General features: G+C 39.7%; 1 protein-coding gene across 1 annotated transcript in view; it reads left to right on the forward strand.

The window, feature by feature from the left end:
* The window catches only part of KLHL14 (kelch like family member 14), a 100,096-nt gene that overhangs the window by 21,528 nt on the left and 55,822 nt on the right, over positions 1-22,746 (forward strand). Inside the window, exon 2 of the mRNA XM_077753846.1 lies at positions 6,806-6,927. Within this exon, the coding sequence (XP_077609972.1) occupies positions 6,806-6,927 (122 nt within the window). The remainder of the gene's footprint in view (positions 1-6,805; positions 6,928-22,746) is intronic.

The following is a 22,746-nucleotide window of genomic DNA, read 5'->3' on the forward strand; positions in this document are numbered from 1 at the left end:
CAAAGAAATAGCTAATACTGATGATGGCGACGAGGAAGCTGATGATAGCATGGATCTAGCACTTTTATAAATGCTGTGCATATATTGTTTAATTTAATCCTGAAAAAAAAAAACAAAACTATGCCCTAAGTCTGTTGTTATCCCTATTTTATAAATAAGGTTGAAAAGGGTAAAGAGGCTAGCCCAAGGTCACTCATCTCAAAGGAGCTGAAACCAGGGACCTCACCCAAGTTGTAAGGCTTATACCCTTAACAACCAGGCTCCCTACTTCAAGAATCAAGGTGTTTTCAATAGATGTTCCTTCTAGGATGGAAGTAAGTGCCATGAGGAACAAGGAATTTATACCTCTTCTTCCCACCATTAGCTCTAGTGTTTAGAATGGTACCTGGAACATGGTATGAACTCAATCAATAACTGCTAAATAATAAGTGCATTGAAACAGGGGTGCCTGGGTGCCTCAGCTGGTTAAACTTCAGACTTCAGCTTGGGTCATGATTTCATAGTTAGTGAGTTCGAGCCCCACATTGGATTCTGTGCTGACAGCTCAGAGCTTGGATGCCGCTTCAAGTTCGTGTCTCCCTCTCTCTCTGCCCCTCCCTCAGTCATGCTGTCTCTCTCTCTTTCTCAAAAATAAACATTTTTTAAAAAATTTAAAAAATAAGTGAATTGAAACAAAATACCTAAATCAGTAGAATATACAAAAGCATTTTAAAATACTCATGTGTTGATGTTGAAAATATTTAACCAGAAGAAACATAGGATAGGAAAAACCTGACGTTAAAACACTTAGATTTTTAAAAATTCTGTATCTGTAGTCCTCTGGAAGCTGAACAGCAGCCCAGCATTGCACTGTCACTGCTAAAAGACTAATGTAATTTATGAAAGACTAATGAAAGCTTTATAACACACACACACACACACACACACATATCCATCATATCACATACCACATTTGTTATATTGTATATAATTCTGATCACATTTTTAAAGGGGGATAATGATGGTCTAGAGATACTTTAGAGAGGTGAGAATGATGAGAGGGAAAATGGAAACTTTCTCAGAAAGAAATGAGGGTTTTTAACACAGAAAAGAGAAGACATATGGCAACTATCTTTCAATATTTGAAGTGCTGCCAGAAAAGACACGAGTCTTGCCCTCTTTTTTTCTAAAAGACTTAGGTAGGTTTTCAGCTCAGCATAAGGAGAAAAACATATATTTAACACATCTGCCCAAACATCTTTCCACAATAAAGCAGTTTTGAAAAACTAAGGTCCATTTTGTTATAAATTATATAACTGAGGGGCGCCTGGGTGGCTCAGTCAGTTGAGCATCTGATTTCAGCTCAGGTCATGATGTCACTGGTTCATGAGTTCGAGCCACACATCAGGCTCTATCTATACTGACAGCTCAGAGCCCAGAGCCTGCTTCATTCAGATCCTGTGTCTCCCCCTCTCTGTCCCTCCCCTGCTTACTATCTGTCTCTCTCTCAAAAATAATTGTTAAATTTTTTTTAATAAAATAAAATAAATCGCTTAATTGGTAAGAATAATTACCTTTGAAAAAAAACTATTGAAAAGATTTCTACTTTAGGTAGACAGCAGGACCAAATCAGTGACCTCAAATCTGGCTCTGTGTTAGTTAGAATTAACTGGAAGACTGTGAAACATTACTGATTTTTAAGGCCTCATCCCAATTGAATCATAATCTGTGGGAGTGGGGACTCGAGAATCCCCTTAGATGATCCTGGTGCCTCACCAGGCTTGGGGTTCGCTGAACTAGATTACTTCCAAGTTGTTTTCTAACTCTCCCATTTAATGATTAGAAGATTATAGAATGTTTTCTTTACCAAAATAAATGAGAAAAATTTATAATCTGCAAAATGAATTTAGTCTGAAGGGACATAGGTAGCTCTAAAATGCCAGCAGACCACCTGGTTTCTTAAACAGGTTAAAACCCTCCTTGCAATCTAGGTAATGAAAACTTTTTTCATGTATCATGGGAAGGTAAACTTTATCTGGCCTGTTTCCCAATTATTAAAGTTCCAAATCACTGAAATATAAATAAATGAGACTTTACCGTACTTATAGCACCAGTATGATGAAAAATTTGTTTACACCAGGAGGTTTTAGGTCATCCTTCAATCATTCATCCCCGTAACCAAAGTACATATGCGCGCGAGCACACACGTACACACACACACACACACACACACACACACATAAATATGACACATGGTAAATGTTGGGCAATTACTGAGATGGAACAAAGGGGACTTGCAAATTCTATCGCCTTTTTAACCTTATATTTTTCTATGCAAGAATCTAGGAGCCCAAATCAAAGGCATCAAAATAATATTATTAATTATGACATACATACTAAGTTCTTTGTCTCTAATTTCATGTCTTTTAAACACATTAGTTTGGTCTGGGTGGTGCCAAGTTGAGGAGTAAAAAGGAGTACGTGTATTTTAAAATATTAACAAATTTGAAGACAGCATATTCATTTTGGGTACATTGGTTCCTTATGTGAATGGCTTCTGAAAAGTATACCAGGTAGCCATATGAAGGAACTCTAGTCACTGCAAAAGGGGTAACACTTGTAGATTTTGACTAATCTAAAGTGAAACCTGTAAGGTTCTGTCGGAATTATTTAAAAAAGAATAACTGAAACCCCCTTCAGCACGTTAATTCAGATCCCTCTCATTTTACTTTTCTGGATCACAAGGTATCTTTTTTATCATGGTGTTTTCAAATTGAAGTTCACACACATCAAATAAATAGCATGATAATCAGAGGTTTCAATATCCAATACACATTCATTATTATCTGTCATTATTGTCATTGTCACTATTATAATTGCACGTTGTAAAAAGAATGGAAGCTTTTCCACAGGAATTATTCACATGTATTACTTTCTAGGAGTAATGGAATAGTTGACGTTGCATTTATATCAAAGTAAAATATGTGATGGTTTTTCTCATTTGTTTTATTCTAAAGAAGTAAGAAATGTAGTGATCTCTATTAGGCTCCTTTATTTGGATTCAGAAAGGTGCAGTTTTATGTAATGTCCAAATGTATATTTTCTTATAACAAGGCTCAAAAGATGTCCAGTACAACTAAAGTGATAATTTTCTTTTTTTTTTTTTTTTAAATATTTTTATTTATTTCTAGGAGAGAGAGAGACAGCGTGAGCAGGGGAGGGTCAGAGAGAGAGGGAGCCACAGACTGAAACAGGCTCCAGGCTCTGAGCTGGCAGTCAGCACAGAGCCCGACGCGGGGCTCGAACCCACGAACCGCGAGATCATGACCCAAGCGAAAGTCGGACGCTTAACCGGCTAAGCCACCCAGGCGCCCCTAAAGTGATAATTTTCTAAGAACACATAAGATAACAGCTGTGTAGTGAAGTTCTCGTCATTAGCTTGTATTTATAGACACAAACTCAACAAGAATCTCGGTGAAAAATATTAATTTTCTTTCTTAACTATGTAATCGGGCTTGGTCTGTTGAAATGAAGCCCACGTTGTACTCTCGGCATCTACAGATTAATAATCACTTACCTTAGAGTTTCTGTAGAACTTTTCACTTCATTTTATATAATCTTCATGACAATCCCTTGAAGAGGCAAGTCAGACACTATTTATCTATTATGAGAAAACAGAGGTTCCAAAAAGCCAAGTAATTTTTACAAAATTACTCTGCCCAACAGCAAAATTAGCCCTAGAATCCAGGTCATCTGGGTCTTAGTCAGAAGTTATGGTAAAAGAAAAATTAAAAAAAGAACAAATTTGAATTTTAAAAAGATCATAGGCTTGGTAACATATGACGGCCCAGGTCTCAACACAGCTCATGCCACTTTTACTATGAGAACGTTCTCAGCTGCCTGTAAAATGGCTGTTTTGACAGTCATAGAGAAAATGGTGAGAAACCACTCAAACGTGTTTTGTTAGTCTATGTGTTCTTCCTTCTGCACTCTGCTACTTCTCACACGCTTTATCCTACTTTTGGCTTCTGCGTGATTCACCTGCATAAGGTAGAGTTTTAAACTTTCTTTAGACTTAAATAATACCGATATTTGTTTGGAAAATTAAGTGACAACAAGCATTAGAAACAAGATAGTCCAAGTGCAATGCTATAATAAGTGAAATGGATGATGACACGAATGTAATGAAACAGGGTTTTAAATGTGTCTTCACTCACTAAGAAGGCTGTACATGATGAACTTAAAACACTTCTCCACAGAAAACACGCGGCCCATGAGGGTAAGTGGGATTTCCTTTCCTTCCATGTAATTTCTTATCACATTCCCTGAGAAGGCTGGATGGTTTAGAGATCCATCTTGGTTTCTGTGGTGGATGTCACTGCTGCTATGCTAGCTAGCCCTTTAAATCATGTCATTGTTGGCGGGAGTGAGGGCTGTTGCCATTTTCCAGCTATTCAGTGGCCTAGGATGGGTAGTCCCAGGCCAGTTTCTCAGAGGACAGATGGCAGCAGGTGGCTCTTTGGGCAGAGAGAACAAAGACTCTAGATCCTCTCCTCATCTGCAGAGATGGTCCATCTAAATCACTGTTGAAAATCACCAATGTGGATTGGTCCAGGGAAGCAGGCTTTATCAATTAATGAAACAAACTTACAAATAAATGTAAGCCATTCATTTGTCTCCATTTGTCATTCATGAAACCCCCTTTAAAAGGAGTACCTTTATTTACATATCATAACAGAAATTTACTTGTATTGCTCTGGTCATACCACTTCATTGAGTCCTTTCCTCTTACATCTAACCATCGATAGTGGTCTCTCTGCCTCTACCAGAACCTGGCAGCAGGTAGACATGTCACATCATGAAAATCACAGAATGGTGCCTTCCAGTTGAACAGCAACATCGACACAGGGTGACGGATAGCAATCTAAAAAAGAGTATCTGCTCTCATCTTGATTCCTCACAGGCTGGTTGATTATTTGGACTAAAAAAACTACAAGAAGAAAATCATCTTGTAACAGTTTTGTAACCATGCATTTAAGAGATGATATAGCGCATCAGTTATGTATGTTCTCATTCCAGAATACTTACTACACTGAGTTCCCAGAACCCCTCTTTAGCAAACCACCCCGATCACTGCAATCCTCAAAGTATGGAGCTCTTTGCTCTCGTATTCGGCTTTTGTTTCACAACTACACGTCTATAAGGCATATGGGTACAGTTCCAAAGTATTGTGAATTCAAAGAAGTGAGGGGTTTTCTTTGTGACAAAATTAATATTGCGAGCTGCTGTCACATTAGGCGTTCTTCTGTAAGTATGGCTTATGTACTATCCATGACTCCCTGAGAAGAGTTTCTCCAGAAGGTATTTTTTCTACTGAGGCGTTTACAGTGCATTCAATGGCACCAGAGTTTCATTAAAGGAATTCTCTTGTTCCCTTCCTTCACATGGAAATGTCATTAACTGTATTAAGTTAACTCTCCGAATGTTAGGTTCTTAACCAATAAACAGTGCTTCTCCACAAGGGCGTACTTTGCCAAGCGTCCTTGAATCAGAATGACAGGCTGAATATGTAATAATAGATTCAGAGCCACCAGCGCGGGTTGTGATCATATTTAAGGGGAACCCTTTCGTATTTATTGACTTTTTCCTTCAGTCATGGTTGTTCCGTTTCTTCCACCACCACCTTCAGCCTTTCAGGTAAATGAAAAGTTCAATTATATGTAAAGCGACTGTTAAATCAGCAGGCCCCTTGTGGGGGTCTGGGCCTCCCCTCCCTGCTCCAATCGCAAGTGTGCTCAATCCATTACCCTTCCTGAGGATCGCACATCCATCAGGTCGAGTGTGCCGGCCAGGGTGCATCTTATAGCTTTTACTGCATATGAGACGTTGCAGGCCTGTTCTCAGGAACTGCCAGGCAGACTGGGAATCACAGTCACGGTTAATAGCAGCGAATTGCCAGCTCTTGATGGGTGGGTAGTCACTCCTTTCAGTGGTTGCCCCCTGGGGGAGAAGGTAGAAAAACAGAGGGAGGGAATTAGAGTGACTTTGCACAGTTGAGCAGGTTCATGCCGCTGGATCAGTGGCAAGCATTGGCAGGGCTCCACTCTGGGGAGGCTCAAAACAACCTCACAGTCTCATTTTTACCAATTGGTGCTGCTGTGTCGCCACTGGTGCCCAGGGATGGGGGTGGGGGCGGGAGAAGCCGGGGAGGGAGGGAGGGAGGGAGGGGCCCTGGGAAGGAGATGAAGGCAGAAGTCTCCGCTAAATTAAACAAATAGAAAGTCTCCTTGATGATCCTGGTTAACCTACCCCAGTTAGCCCTGTGCTACTAATTGTACCAAACTGGTATTCGAAGTTCCCTGGGTGATTAAAGAGTTGGCTCACAAACTCTCTGCATAACCTTAATTTTTTCAAGGTTCTTTGAGTGGAGAATGGCTTATAATAATGATTTTGACTAATACGATTTTTGACATGCAACTTTAATGCTTAACCTTAGTACAACTCCAGAGCATTTCATGTGTACTCAGCTGTAAAGAGTGATGATTTAAAGGGATAATATAAGAAAAAGGTCGTTCTAGAATGAACCTCTAACAAATTGCATAAAGGGAGCTTATTATTCCATGAGTATGGGGATATGCTGCTCTTCTGATCATTTTTCTGCTTGGTTCAAAAAAAATTGTTGAGACATGAATGGGAAAAGAAACAGGAAAAAATGAAATAGAAATCTGCAAGCAAGGAACATTCTTTTGATGGTTATGATTTCGTTGCCACTAAAGAGGCTCTACAATAATGTGGTTATCCATCTCCTCTTTTGTTTTGGGTGAAGAATTCGCTCTAACAAGAAAATGCTGTTACTGGTTGGAGGCTTGCCTCCTGGGCCGGACCGGCTTCCCAGCAATTTGGTCCAGTACTATGATGATGACAAGAAGACATGGAAAATACTCACAAGTGAGTGCCCTTCTTTATTCATTTACCCACCTATTTATTTCTGCACAGAGCTGTCCTGATGGATTTGAAAACATGGTTAATCAAATTAGACATTTTATTGATTTGTTACCCTTTGGAGGTCTGTTTATGTATCCCAGGGGATTCAGAGTAAAAGACTAAATTAACATTGCAGAGGTGGCCAATTTGGTCGTGGAATACGCCTAAATTAAACTGGCCTAAAACCACTGAGCGAGTTTGTGTTTCTGTGAGAGAGAGGGGGTGGTAACTGAGATGTTCCAGAAGAGATTCTTCCGTTCTTTCTTTCTTCTTCTTCTTCTTTTTTTTTTTTGGCTTCTTGAAAAGTGAAAGTTTGGTTAATTGCACTAGGTTTTCTCATCTCTCAATGGTTGTTTCGTTCATTGTCTATGTAACTAACATGGCTTTTGCGTTTTAGGTATTTCTGCTCATTAATCTTTAGTCTGTGGAACTGGGTCTTAGAGAAACACTCCCCTCTGTGGCTCCACATTTGGGATGGACAGACAGTCGGGGCTTGTCCCAGCTGCATTAAATTGTGCTTGCAGACTTCTGCCCACGATGCTCTTCCTCCCCTCCTACCAGGGTGATTGTGTTTTACAGCAAAACTCTTGCCTTGGGCACTGAGATTTGGAACTTATTGTTATATCGGTTATGATCCCCAATCTGACTCACTCATGGAATCAAAAATCATCATTTCTTGAGTGCAGCAGGCTGTGTGCACCAGGCCCCTCGTGGGTACAGTGGCTGCACTGGTCAATAAAACTAAATTTTAACTGTCAAAATTGCCCAGAGCTGTATAGATAAAATAATAAATGAGTAATTTTGATCCATAAATCAAAGCCATACATTTAAAACCGACAAAAAAGAAAGTTAGATTTTCTTATAGCATTGTGTCTTTGAAGCCATTATATATTTTATCAGCTTAAAAAAAAAGTCCGTTCCTTTCGTCTTCCTAAAAGCCCTTGAAAATAATAGAAACAGGACAATAGTTTGCCCATAAGATCAGAAGAGGAGCACAGACATGTGAGGTGGTGCTTGAAATAATACGTTTCGGATCTGGCTTACCCCAGCGAAACTGCCAGTAGCATTGTCCGGGGTCTACAACTAGGAAGCTCCCTGGACACCTATCCACCACGGCTGTGGTAAAGAAGTGGGGGGAATGATAGCAGCAAGCTTAAGGAGAAGGAAGAAAGAAAAAGAAGTTAAGAGGTGTCTTGAAATGTTTTTTTATTCTCGTTTTAACAAAAGCACTGTTAATACTGAGTCAAACATCTCAATGAGTGACCAACCTGTATTTTTAAAGTAAAACCAAAGAATCAATGACCTGACACTTGATCAGTATAGAATGCCTACGCAGAATAAGACGGATATGAGGGGGAGGCAAGGAGAAGGAAAGACAAATATTCTTGACCGACAGAGACAGACAGGTAAGAGTACACTCAAGCAATAAGTGATATTCCTTCACAAAAACGTCTGTTTTTCCCAGATACGCCAGGCCAGGTCCAATTTGTTATTGCTTTGAAGCCTTTCATTAAAGGCAGAAAGGTTCCCTGAAGCATCATGAGTAATACCTAAGAAAAGTCTTATGTTCATGTTAAACCTTGTTTGGAGACAGTGATCATCCAATTTATTCTCCAAACTGGGACATTTTAGAGCGTGAAATGGGGACCCTTTGATTATGGTGGAGCAATAGGTATACATTGAAACATGTGGTCACCCTGCTCAAATTTTTTGCGTTGCCAGATTTAACTCTACCTAGAAGGATGTGGTAAGAAGGCATGAACTTGAATCTGTCAGACCTGATTCAAACCTTGAGTGTCTATGACCTTGAGCAAGGCATGTAAATGTTCCAGTTCCTGGCTTCTTCATTTTGTCAGCACCATTTGAATATTTTTAGGATAAAGATGTGTTTAAAAGTCATCTAACACATCGCATGAGCTCCACAAATTGAAGCTATTATGACTATTATTGTAACACCACTACCAATATTAGCACAAAGATTGTGTATAGCTTTGTGCCCTACAGGTATCGGTCAACTCAGACCCTCCATGCAAAGGGGAGACAAATTACAACACCACAGACACAACACTTGGACCCCCTGTCCCCGAGTCAGGAGCCTGTTTTCCATGGTTTGCATATGTTGGATGTGGTAATTCACAGACTAAGAAGTAAAGATAAATGGGTACCTATCACCCATTCACCAGGTTTGAAATGGAAGGAAACAAAGATATTAATGTATAGACTTCTTACAATGGGAACATACTCAAAGACCTTGCACCTTTTTTCTATAGTCAGGCACGCTTCTAGCTCTGAAATAAATGTCTACTCCACTTACACTCTTCATTTCACTGGGACCTATACTTTAAAAAATAGAGTTTATTACCTGTTGGGCTGTGACCACATGGCCCCAAGTGAAGGCATATTTTTCAGGTTTGTTGGAGAGATATAGACAGCATACCTAAATGATCTCTGCTCTTGGACTGTATTTTTTAATTCAGGCATCTTATTTAATTAATAAATAAGTCAGGTCACTGACAGATTTCCACGCTGTTTGGGCCATCTAACAATAAAGGAAGAAATTTTTCTCACTTGAATTAAAAATAAAAGAAATCCACATTCTCCCCCAAATCCAACGAAGCATTAGGGATTTCAGAGCTTCCCATTGACATTATTTTGACCCAGAAGAACTGCTAAAGTTTCTGGCAGGAAGACAAAGACGCTAAGTAAGGCTAGGAGACGGTGCCTGGTTGGGGTCTGCTCATTTATTAAATGGCTGTCTCCATACAAACTAACAAGTAAGCTGAGCTAGCAAACACCTAAAACTCGAGGTCAACCAGAGCCTCTGAATCATAGACTCTTTCGTCCACTTGACTCGAGCACACATCTCTCAGCCTGTCTCGCAAACACGCTCCTTTGAGAAAGATGCCATTCCCCAGAGAGGGGCATGGTCACCGTATGGGAGCCACACGGCTTACAGGAATTCTGTAACAAAGAAGAATGAAAGGAAAGGCAGTCATCTTCTCTCTTTTCTCACCCTGTTATATTAAGCTTTAGGATCACAATTTAAGGGGTACACAAATAATAATAAATCAAATGGAGGAGAGGTGAATAAAAGTGAGAGAGTGGACCTATAGAACATAAAGAAAACAAAATCCAAGCATCAGCCAGTCTTGTCTACCTGAACAGCAAAGGGAACAATTGTTCTCGCTGAAAAGACTGTTTTTGGGAACATGCTGGCACAGATTGCGTTTTTATCCTCCTCCTCGGAAAAATCATTTAATGTAGCATTATATAATGAATGTTGAGAATGGTGTCAGAGCTCGGTGGTCTCTCTTAGAAAAGTATCGAGAAATAACATGCAAAAATGACTGTAACATCCTTTTGTCAGTGCGAAATGTTAAGTAGTAACAGTAAAATTGGCGTTGTTGTCCTCTTGAGTGTTAATAACGGACGGGAAGTTGAGATGCACTTTCGTTCATTTTTATTTTACAGTTCTGCTCTTCCCGCATTTCTCACTCCTGCACGCAGTCTCCCGTTTCATTTTTAACTTATTAGAAAGCAGTACAGGAGACATGAATACTAAAATGGCCAGTGCAAAAAAAAAAAAAATGCCTCCTGTTCTTTGCAGGCCCCAAATCCTTGGTGCAAAGATCACACAAAATAATTCCTGTGGCTACTCTATGCTTTGGACAGTACCTTGCTTGCAGATCAAAGTTTTTATGAAGTCCGCACATAGAAGTGGTTTACATTCCCCACCCCCATCCCTAGAAACAGCACTAAGGAGCCGTCTATTTTATTTGTCTTCTCCGTTGGCCACATCCTTCACTGATGGGGAAAGGTGTTTCCTGGGGACTGACTTCCTTTTTCCTACATTTCAGATGAGAGAATCTACTTATTAGGTGACTGTTACTGCTTTCTGTGAGCAATGAGAAGGAAAGGAGTTCAGAACAAAGATCTGTACTTCCATGTGTCAGAGATGATTCCCCTTTCATAATGTTCAAACGAAAGTTAGAAGAAATAGGTTAGCAAGGCTTCTTCCTTAGTTCGGCCACCTCGGTTCCCTTTGTCAGAAGTAGGAGAAAATACCTGTTCCGCCCCTTCCCTTTCAGTTGATTTGCAGCTCTGTCCTCTACCTGGTAGTGCAAGGCTTTGGGACCTTATATTTCTTTAGTCACAAGAAGTAAGAGAACCCGTTGCGCCAGGGCTTCCTGGGTTGTCTTCTCTAATCCCTGGAGGACACTGAATGCGATCCCATCCACACAGGAGGGGCCCTGGGCAGGGTTTCAGCCATTTCTTTTAGTAGAGTCACAAAGATCAGAGGCTAAATATACTCTCCATAAAGGTTGAAGAAATAGTACCAAGAAAACAAAGTTTATAAAAGACATTGAACTTCAGTTCCAAAAGATAAACATAGGTTTGATCATATACAATATCCAATAATTGCTGATTATTCAGAAAATCATAAACCTGCATATTAATACTTTCCCCCTGGACGTCTTTCCTTAGCCCTTCTGTTTCTTGACTTTGGTTAATTTCTGTTCTTCAAGGATATGTTGGAGGAAAGTCAAGTTAATCAAAAGTGAATAATCATTTCTTACGATTATTTATTTAACGAGAAATAAAAAGTAAATTCAGTTGAGGGTTTTATACCTGTGGGTTCCCTTTACTTACATTATCTTTAGATCCAAACCCCACAAATTATTCAACTTTATTTCATTTCATTTCTAGAAGGTATGGAGACTCTGTAGGAAGTGCACTTCTACACTATTGCAGGAGAACCTCAAAAAACAATCAGGTGCTTCCAAACGGACTCTGAAGCTGTCTGGGAAGAATTTAGACTTATTTATAGACTTCATTCCTTCATGTAACAAGCAATTATTGAATATACACTCTGTGCTGGGTGGGAGGGTCGAATGTAGATAACATAATCTCTTGAGAACCTAAGGAAGCAATTACAACAGAGTGTGCTAAAGAAAAGAGAATTGGGGCTCAGGGACCCATGGAAGCACACAAAGGGGGCCCTTAATCTCAAGAGGAGAGGTTAGAGAAGATTTCCTCAAAGTGACTTTCTGTGAAGTTGAAAAAAAAATGGGTAGGAATTATCAAGGCGAAGAAGTCGATGAGGAGGTATTTTAGTAGGAGGGTCTAATACTGGGAATGCCAAAAGGCAAGAGAGAATTGGTGCCATCTAGAAACTGAAATGAATCTGTGTATCTACAGGAGAGTCTGAGGCTAGGAAAGTATATGGTGGGGCTGGAGGGTTAACCAAGAACCACATTATACGGGACTATTTCAAGGAATTGTCAAGATAGGTTTAAGAAGCAAGAACTGAGGAGTAATGAATACCCTTCTCTTTTCTGTTTTCAGGGTTAGTGAAAACATAGTGATCTAAAGACTTTCTATAATAGTCTGGCAGTTGTCTCTTAGCTTGGAACTTCTTATTTCAGTTCATGGAGTGGCTGTTTCCATGACTTTGGACAAAGAAGAAGGAGAGAGAATTGTGTTTGGACTTTTTAAATTTGTTAGCATCTAATTTTACCTTCAATGAGCTCAATTCTAATTTGAGATACTTGGCTGCACATTGCTATATATCTTGAATTATTTGCTATAGTGTATTCATGCACCAGTGCATTAGTGGATTTTTCATAGATTTTTAAAAAAAAAATATGTGTGATGGTCACTCCAAAATACTGTATTTCAAGGAAGTTGGGTTTCTGGAAAAACTAGTTGACTTTATTTCTGGTTTATACCTCCCTTGAATACAGCAATTGCTTTTTCTCCAGAGAACAGCATGTGTACAAATAATTCTGATGCTTTCTTTACACACAAGCTGTGGTATTTGCTACCGAGTCTGGTAGAAAGGAGGTATGAATCACATGGCCTGCTTAAATTTGCTCGGTGACATTCCTAGGTAAATTGCAGACTAAGTCTGGCAAGCCAATGAATGTGAATACTAAAAGGTTAGATGAACTCCTTGCCCAACCCTCTCATTTTACACATTAATTTCATTCATTCAGCAAACGTAATTGATCTCTTCTATGCAGCAGGCATTATTCTCAAAACAGGGAAAACAGTGCTGAGTCAAAGCAAATATTATCACACCTTCACCAATCCTAGATTTTGGTGGTGGTGGGGAACTGCATTAATATGTAATCCCAGATCGGGGCGCCTGGGTGGCTCAGTTGGTTGAGTTTCCAACTTCGGCTCAGGCCATGCTCTCACTGTTCGTGGATTCAAGCCCTGCGTCAGGCTCTGTGCTGACAGCTCAGAGCCTGGAGCCTGCTTCAGATTCTGTGTCTCCTTCTCTCTCTGTCCCTCCCCTTCTCAGTCTCTCTCTTTCTCTCTCTTCTGTCTCTCTCAAAAATAAACACTAAGATTTTTTTTAATGTATAGAAAATAATAACAGTAATCCCAGATACCAATATATAAGAACAAAATATGATAGTGTTCTGAAGCAAGAGCATAAAGGCGTAAAAAGTATATAAGATCTGTAATAGAGAGACCTGATCTAGTTTAGCCTTCTTGGAGAATGTCACCAAAGAAGAGGCGTGTGAGCTAAGAACTGAAGGATGAGACAGAGTTAGGCAGGTAAAGAGGTGAAAAGAAGATTGTTCCAAGTTGGTTAATGATAAATTAATAATAAGCACTGAGACCCCGTGGAAAGAAGATACATGGCTGAAATCAAAGAGTGAAGGGGAGAAAGATATGACATGTGGCAAAAGACCTTAGCAGAAACCAGACCATGTAGGCACTTCCATGGCAGGTTCACAAATTTGGCTTTTACTTTAAGTGACTGAAAGAGAGAAGGTGTCATACCCAGAGTCACAAGATGATTTAGTGGCAGAATGAGGAAGAGAACACTGGCCTCTGTATTTCCGTCAAGCAGTGCTGCCTCACGTACCACACCAATCTGTCTCACCAACAAGTGCCATTAGTCAAGAGCCCAAGCAGATGAGTGAGATTTAATCTGTGCTGACCCATTTCACCCATGAAGATCTAAATGGATCCAAAGTACTTATCATAGTACCTCATTCGGAGACTAAAACTAGTGTAGGTTAATTGAATGAATATTCTCCTTCTAGAGGTTAAGAATATTGTCTTGGTTTATGGACTAAACTGCAAATTATGAAAATCTGCATTTGATATTACTGGAAAAACCATAATTCAATGCAGATTTCTTAACATTTTCACTCTGTCTTTGAAGCAGTATCAAAAATGAAACAACACCACACACACACACACACACACACACACACACACACCACGGAGTGACATCTTTCAGGACAGGTAGATCTAAACTGAAATACACCCCCAGACATCTGCTGGCTGAGACCTTGGAATGCTGCTTTCACTTGATCCTTCTCATCTGCAAATTGAACATTATTATACCCGCTTCTTAGAGTTATTGTGAGAATTAAGTCAAATCATACAAATCAAGCTCTAGGCTCAGTATCTGGAAGATAGCTGTTCCTTAATACATTTTTATTCTATTTTAGCCTATGTTGCATATAATCAAACAAAGAAAACCAAAAGACTGAATCTAGTCTTCTGCTTTTATCATCAAAGATTGAGAAAGAAGACACACCTTTGATTCAGAATAAAATTTGGCTAGATTATGCTGTGATAAGAAACAACTCCAAAATCTCAACAAAAAATTTATTTCACATTCATGCTACATGTCCAACACAGGTTGGCAGAGAGCATCTGTTCATTAGTCATTAGGGATCCAGGCATATGGGGCTGCATCTTAACGTGTATTTCTGACATCAACGCAATGGGGGAAGAATGTGCTGCAATGCCTTGCACTGGCAATGAGAAGTGACATTTCACATTTATGCTCAGTCTCAAGACCATGCCCCATTTTAAGTGGGCAGGGAAGTGCAACCTTACCAGGGTTCAGCAAGAAGAGCATCCAAGTATCTGGTGAACAGTGCAATGTGTCCACTGTAATCTGTTCTGCTGGACATTAAATATTCCATGGACTCTCCCTGCCATTCTCAAAGTACACGCACTCCTCCCCGCAAGGGGAGATTACCCCAAATCATCAAGCTCAGTGATGATCTCTGGGTGATGGACAATCATCTCAATACCAGGTTCATTTGTTCTTCATCTGAATCCGGAAACAAAATTAAAAAATCAAATTATCTGGTCTCCTACTACATCATGCACAGTGATGGATTAGGAACAGGATCAACACAATCAGCTTCATTTGGGAAGAGAATAGCAATTTAGCAATCCCACCAAACAGACGTTGTGAAGGATGCCTATCCAAGGTTGTGTTCCTTGATTAGGGACCTCCCTAGTTCTGTTCCTTGTCCTTTGTCCCCCATGGTCCCTGTTGCTGCCTTATGGGAGATTCATTATCTTTTTCCATTATCTTCCTGGGACATAGTTGAAGTGAACCTGAGACTATGCTCTTCCTGGAAATGGGAGAGTTTTTAAGTATCTTTCCTGTCTGTAGACATTTAGGGTTATTGTTATAACAATGGTTATTTTAAGTCTCTAATTTTTACAGCCTCTTTTAATCCAGCCTGGTGGGTCTTTTGGCAATTAATTCCCTAGAAAACGTTGCTACCTTCTTACGTTTACATCCACCCCATTGCCAGTGACCATGTCCACAGTTCTTTTCTAGTATACATCTTAGATTGCTTTCTCCTTCTTTTTTTATTTCCATCTTTCCTCTCTTTTTCACACTTACGTGTGTGTGTGCGGGCGCGTGCGCACACACACACACACACACACACACACACTGTCTAATATGCTCTATATTTGTAGTCTTTAATGGGAAAGCCCCTTTTTACTATTCTCCCTGAGTTAGAAGAATTTACTGAGTATCTCGCCCTTCACTCAAACTTTCTTCTGAGATATTCTAATGCGGTGAAATTACTGTGAAAACAATATCTTTAATTTTGTCTCTGTCAGCTGAGTTTTAATTTACATTTTTTTCCTTAAGATTCACTTCATTTTGTGTATGATACACAAAACCAAAATCTCTTACCAGATGAGATTGAAAAAAAAATTACTTCTTTCAATGCTGCACATTCTTCGACTTCTGGACTCCATTTCCTTAATCCTGCTCATAAATGGGCCAATTTTGGGGTGCCTAGGTGGTTCAGTCGGTTAAATATCTGCCTCTTGATCTCAGGTCATGGTCTCATGATTCTTGAGACCGAGCCCCATATCATGCTCTGTGCTCACAGAGCAGAACCTATTTGGGATTCTTTCTCCCTCCCCCCACTCAAAATAAATAAACTTTAAATAAATAAATAGGCCAATTTTGTTTGTGAGATCATCTCTTTTTTTGCAGATCTTGCCAAGTACTACCTACAGCAAACAGTGAAAATTGTGAACATTCTGTTTTCCAATCTTGGAAGTGTAAGATTTGGGGGAGAAGAGCACAAGTAAGCAAAGGGCAGAGAGAGAGAGGATCCTACAATGGGCAAAGAGAGAGAGAGAGAGAAGTGGAGCTCAGCTGGGGCTTGTATTCATCCAAAGTGGGGCACGAGCCCACCCGATGTTCACCCGATGTGGAACTTGAAGTCACGAACTGTGAGATCATGACCAGAGCTGAAGTCTGATGCTTAATGACTGATCCACTCAGGCACCCAGAGGTGGAAGATTATTAAATAATGATTCACTATCTAAATAAGACCAAACAGCAGTTTTACCAAGTGGTCTTCCATGCCATAACATGCATTCTCATCTTTCCACCCTCCAATCTCAACTTCCTTGTCATCAGCCACTGTGGGCCTTCTCGACAGCAAACCCTATGCTAGGCTAGACTAGGGGGTCATAATGTCAGTCCCAAACCTCACTGGCTTATTTCCTTTCAAGTCACCTGTCTCTGGTAGGTTTGCTGGGATCCCTGTTCCACTTCTTTATTCCAATTCTCAGGTTCATGACAACTCCACGATTCTTGTCACTGTTGCCATGGCAAGAGAGAGGGCAATTTCATACGGACTCTTTAAGCTTCTTTTCTGAATTGAGCACATTTTATTGGCAAAATAAATCACTTGGCCACACCCAACTTCAAAGTAGGTGGAAAAGCATAATCCTCCCAAGGTCTCAGAAGGATTATCAAAATATTTCTTGAATAGCCCTGATGATTACAAACCATGCACCCTTATGTTCAACAAATATTTGAATCACTCTTGTCACATCCAAAATATCCTTGTTCCTCCTGTGAATAGTTATGAGTTAGAAGAGATAGCTGCTCCATGCATCTTTCTATCTGTTCCTGCATCAGTGTGACTTTATTGTCAGGACTGATATTTATTCACAGAAGATTAGACACCTCTATATTAAAGAAACTGTTTAAAAATACATTCTAGGGACTCCTGGGTGGCTCAGTCAGTTGGGCATCTGACTTCACCTCAGGTCATAATCTCGCAGTTCATGAGCTCGAGCCCCACACTGGGCTCTGTGCTGACAGCTCAGAGCCTGGAGCCTGCTTTGGATTCTGTGTCTCCCTCTTTCTCTCTGCCCCTCCCCTGCTCGTCTTCTGTCTCTCTGTCTCTCTCAAAAATAAACATTAAAAAAAAATTTTAAGAAAGAAAGAAAAAAGCTATTAAAATACATAAATAGGGGCACCAGGGTGGCTCAGTCAGTTAAGTGTCCGATTTCAGCTCAGGTCGTGATCTCATGGTTCATGAGTTCAAGCCCCACGTGGGGTTGTATGCTGACAGCTCGGAGCCTGGAGCCTGCATTGGATTCTGTATCTGCCTCTCTCTTTGTTTGTCCCCCACTTGCACTGTCTCTCTCTCCCCCAAAAATAAATATGTATTTTTAAAAATTAAAAAGAGATAAAGAAATAAATTCTAAATATTACAATGCATTTGGGATGGAATTTTATTTTTTTAATGTTTATTTTTGATAGAGAGATAGAGTGTGAGTGGGAGAAGGGCAAAGAGAGGAAAAGACACAGAATCCAAAGCAGGCTCTAGGCTCTGAGCCGTCCGCACAGAGCCCAGCACGGGGCTTGAACTCACAGATGGTTAGATCATGACCTGAGCCGAAGTCGGACACTTAACCAACTGAACCACCCAGGCACCCCTGGGGTGGAATTTTTAAAATTTTGACTCCCCTCAAGGCACCTGAGTGGCTAAGTTGGTTGAGTGTCTGACTTTGGCTTAGGTCATGATCTCACGGTTTGTGGGTTCAAGCCCCACATCGGGCTCTGTGCTGACAGTTCAGGACCCAGAGCCTGCTTCAGATTCTGTGTCTCCCTCTCTCTCCAGCCCTCCCTTGCTCGAATTCTGTCTCTGTCTCTGTTTCTGTCAGAAAATAAATAAACATTAAAAAATAATAATAAATAAATAAAATCTTTACTCCCTTCAAATAGTTTAATTATGTCTGAGTTTATGTAATTTTCACTGTTTCTACTGCTTGTTATAGCTCAACTACTACACATCTATAACATAGATATGCAAAAATGTATATAGATAAAAATTGCATAGATACACATAATTCCCATAGAACAGAACGGTTTTTATCATTTAAAGAGAACTCATTAAAAAAAAAAAGATTAAAATGACTTTCAAAATTACAACAAAAAATGGAAAGATAATTGGGGTGAGTGATTATTATATGCAAATATCTCCATCAAAATAAAGGAGTAATTAAGGCAAAGTGCAAATAAGCACACTGTTCCCTTTCAGATCCTCGAGATCACTTTGTGCCGGAGTTAGGAAGTAAATGTTTATTTCATGACGATCTGGTCAGTTAGAAGTTGGTTATGTGTATCGTATACAAATGATCACTCTCTGACCACACCTTTGTACTTGTTAATTATGTTGTTTTTGATGGAGCAAACAGCAGTGCTTCATAGAAGATACCTAAGCGCCTGGCCACATTGAGCCGGCTTCAACAATGGTTCTGCTGAAAGGGGAGTGCTGAGCAGACACGTTCTTGCCTCTCTGTCTGGATGCCAAGGCAAACAATTGCTCCGTACAGCGGGTGCTAATTATTAATCCTACTGGCATGCCTTGTTTGGTCATTAAGTCTTAATTTCTTTAAAAAAATTAAGATTGAACTCCAGTTATTTAGCTAGAACAATAATCATTGTGAATTTCAAAGACCAGAATCTTCCCACATTTTTATGTTGAGAACCGCAAAGCACTTTCAGAAAACCCTACTGCTAAGGCAATGATGTATCGCTTTTGCTTTCATTATATGTTTTTAATCAGAGCATGACTTCACACTAGACAAAGCGATGCTTTATGCATGGTCTCACTTGTTTTTGCTAAAATCTTTTGACATGATTAATTTTACTTTAATGCTTTTGTCTTGTTGTAATGGTAAGGATGATGGGTATAAACCAAGCAAAAATACATGCTTTTCTATTATAATGCCTCTGAGCATTAAAAATATCTTAGATGAAAAGGAAAAAAAAATCACAGGAGACTGGTCCGACTGGAATTAAATTTCTTGCTACCTGAACACAGAGTACATGAGATTAAAAAAAAAGATTCAGTCATTGTTTTTAGTTTTATTTTTGGTATTTTTATAGCAATTTATTCATCTGTATGATTAGATCTGAAGAGGAGGAGAGAAACTGTGGCTCATAGGTTTTTTGATCTCATTTGTCGCCTTATACCATTTACTTCCTTCACAGTATTAAGGGACCAAAATAGTAACCAATTTTAGACAAGGTATATCTCGACCAGATGAAGGTAAAACAGGCCATATTTCTCCTTGGTGATGCCCGGCATTGGATATAAGTTAGTTTTTGGCTATACTAATTTTCAGCCTAAAGGCTATCCTTTGTCCAAGTTACAGAAAAGCAGTGATGTAAGTGACTTTATGAAGGAAACAATAGACCATTCAACAAGTGAGACTTGCCTTGTGAACAGCTACCCAAGTACAATTCTACCATATTCATATTTTCTTTTTTCCTTTAATAAATGATGTAGTTGTTTACCCGTATTACCAGAGTATGCCACTTTCCTCTTTTCTACACAACCTGTCTGCTTGCTTTACTATCTCCTAAATAATCTTGAACAATAAAAATATCATCTAGTGCTGTCCTATAGGATTCTATGCAGTGATGGAAATGTTCTTTCAAACACTGAAATCCAATATAGCAGCCACTAGCCACAGGTGGCTTTTGAGCACTTTACACCTTGGTTAAAACAGAGAAACTGAGTTTCAGATTTTATTTAATTTTAATAAATTTACATTTAAATCACCTCCCATGGTAAGTGGCTTCTGCACCAACAGCAAGCTCTAGATGACAGCTTTGTGATGCCCACCTTTCCTTTGGAGAGCTGTCTGCCACCCCAACCTTGCTGGTCCAAACCTACTCCCCTCTGTGCAAGGAAAAAAATAGGTGACCCCATGAAATAACTAAAGCCAAAGAACACTCAGTGAACCACATGTGAGCCCTCTTCTAGGTACTGGGGTATCATCTTTTAATTTTGCATTCTCTCCATCTATAAGTCTGGTGTATCCATTTCCTGGAGGTGCCATCACAAAATACCAAAAACTAGATGACTTAAAACAACAAAATAGAGGGCTCTTGGGTAGCTCAGTAAGTTAAGTGTCCTACTTCAGCTCAGGTCATGATCTCGTGGTTTATGAGTTCGAGCCCCGTGTCGAGTTCTGTACTGACAGCTTGGAGTCTGGAGCCTGTTTCAGATTCTGTGTGTGTGTGTCTGCCCCTCTCCCCCCCAACCCACTCTCTAAAACAAATAAACATTAAATTTTTAAAAAAGATCAAAAATATATCCTCCACGTTGATGGAGGCTAGAGGTCTAAAATCAAGGTGTCGGCAGAGCCATGGCCCCTGCAGAGACTGTAGGGAAGAATGCTTTCTTGCTTCTTCCTGGCTTCTGGAAAGGTCCTGGAAATCGTTGGTTTGTAGCTTCCATCACTTTAATCTTACCTTGTCTTTACACAGATTCCTTCCCATGACACTCCTCTGTGTACAAATCTTGCTTTCCTCTCCTTTATAAAAACATCTGTCATTGGCTTTAGGACCCACCCTAATCCAATCTGACCGCATCTTAACTTGATTACATTCACAAAGACCCTATTTACAAATAAGTTTACGTTCATAGGTCCTGGGGGTTAGGATTTAAACATATCTTTTCAAGAGACACAATTCCCTCATGACCCCTAGCAAATGATACACATAAGGAAAACAAACAGCTGTTAGACACTTATTGTGTGGGAGGCACAGATCCTAGTCACTTCACTTGCATTTATTCATTTAATTCTTACAACACCACTATGGCATTAGGCGCCATGATGATCTCTACTTGACATGAAGACACGGAGGCACAGAGACATCAAGTAATTTGCTCAAGATCACACAGATGGTAAATGGCAGAGCCAAAATGTAAACCCAAATAAAGCTCCAGAACCTACGCTCTTCTGTTTCTTGTTACTCAAGTAATAACAAAGTGCATATCATAAAAAGAGTTCAAGGTGAAGCAAGACTGGATAGCCCACTTCAGCATTTTACACAGAATAAAATGGAATGTTCTCTGCACAAATTGAATATATTAATATCATGCATGTTTATTTATTGGACTTTCCAGTATTTCCTTTGTTTTCAATTGAAGAATGTTGGATTGAGTTATTTCTAGGGGAAAATCATTCTAGAATGAGGCGATCTTCAAGGTGACTTGCAACTCCTGCCACTGCTTTCTGTGTGTACCTCCTCACTTACAGAAATCATAATTGTAAGATCTGTGTGCCAAGACACTATTGGCTAAATAGGGAAAAGCTGTATGTGTCCGTTTCCCTGCTTGTCTGTTTTATCTTATATTAATGACGCAGAGGGCCTCCTTTATCTGTAGTGTATCAGTAAATCCCAGAACTTCATTTCCTGTCCACTCATAAATTTGTCTGAAGCATTTCATTACTGTAATCACTAAGTTTACCAAATACCAGTAGCTGCTCTTGTGTGTGCATAAACATTTCCTAGGAATAAATTACTTCTTCCACTTTAGAGCTTTCATCTAAAAAAAAATGATAGAGGTTCCTTTTTTGTCTTTATTCTTGTCAAAAACTCAAGTCCTTTTTCCCACCTGAGTGATAATCAAAAGATCTATGTGCAGACGAATTAAGGAGAAGTGTAATGGTTATGTGCTTTCAATCTCATTGTTAAATTTGCAAGGTCTGATATCTTACAGTGCATTTGTCACAAATACATGTAAGTGGGTTTCTAGATCTAAATCAGAAAATGATCCAAGATGGTTCTCATATTTTGTGTACCTATATCTCTACTGTCCAGTTCATTTGCAAGCCACAGCATTCGGCTTTCATCACCAGCTGGTCTCAGCCCTGAACTGAAAAGCTCTGGTAGACCCACGGACAAGATGAAGCCAAAAGGGAAGCACTACCAAATGCTTTCACTAGACAGAGTAACCTTTTTTGACCTTTGGAAAATTGGGAAGTTTCCATACTCCATTTTCAAAAAGAAGACAGAAACATCAAATACCTATCTTCTTAAGACACAACTTTTGTTCTTTTTATCAACTAAAGTGTAGTTACTTAGAAATATGATGGCCAATGCCCGAGTCTGTCATGATCTGAGGAAAGCCAAGGGTAAGAGTCCAATTCCTTTTACAGCCCAGCTGGCTTCCTATAGAGGGAATTCTTTTCCCAAGCCACGGGCTGTGCCTCCCTGCCCCCCCCGCCCCCCAGCTTCATAGAGGCGTATGTGACTGCTGGTAATGCAAATCCACTAAAGAGAGGATGGAACAGTGTAAATCCATTAACACTACTGGAAAATACCAGGACATTTATTCTGCTGAAAGTAGGTTAGTAGCATCATCCTCCTGCATGTTGCTTCCTTGA

Source organism: Crocuta crocuta, unplaced genomic scaffold, assembly GCF_008692635.1.
Source record: "Crocuta crocuta isolate KB4526 unplaced genomic scaffold, BGI_CrCroc_1.0 scaffold231, whole genome shotgun sequence".
Taxonomy (NCBI): domain Eukaryota; kingdom Metazoa; phylum Chordata; class Mammalia; order Carnivora; family Hyaenidae; genus Crocuta; species Crocuta crocuta.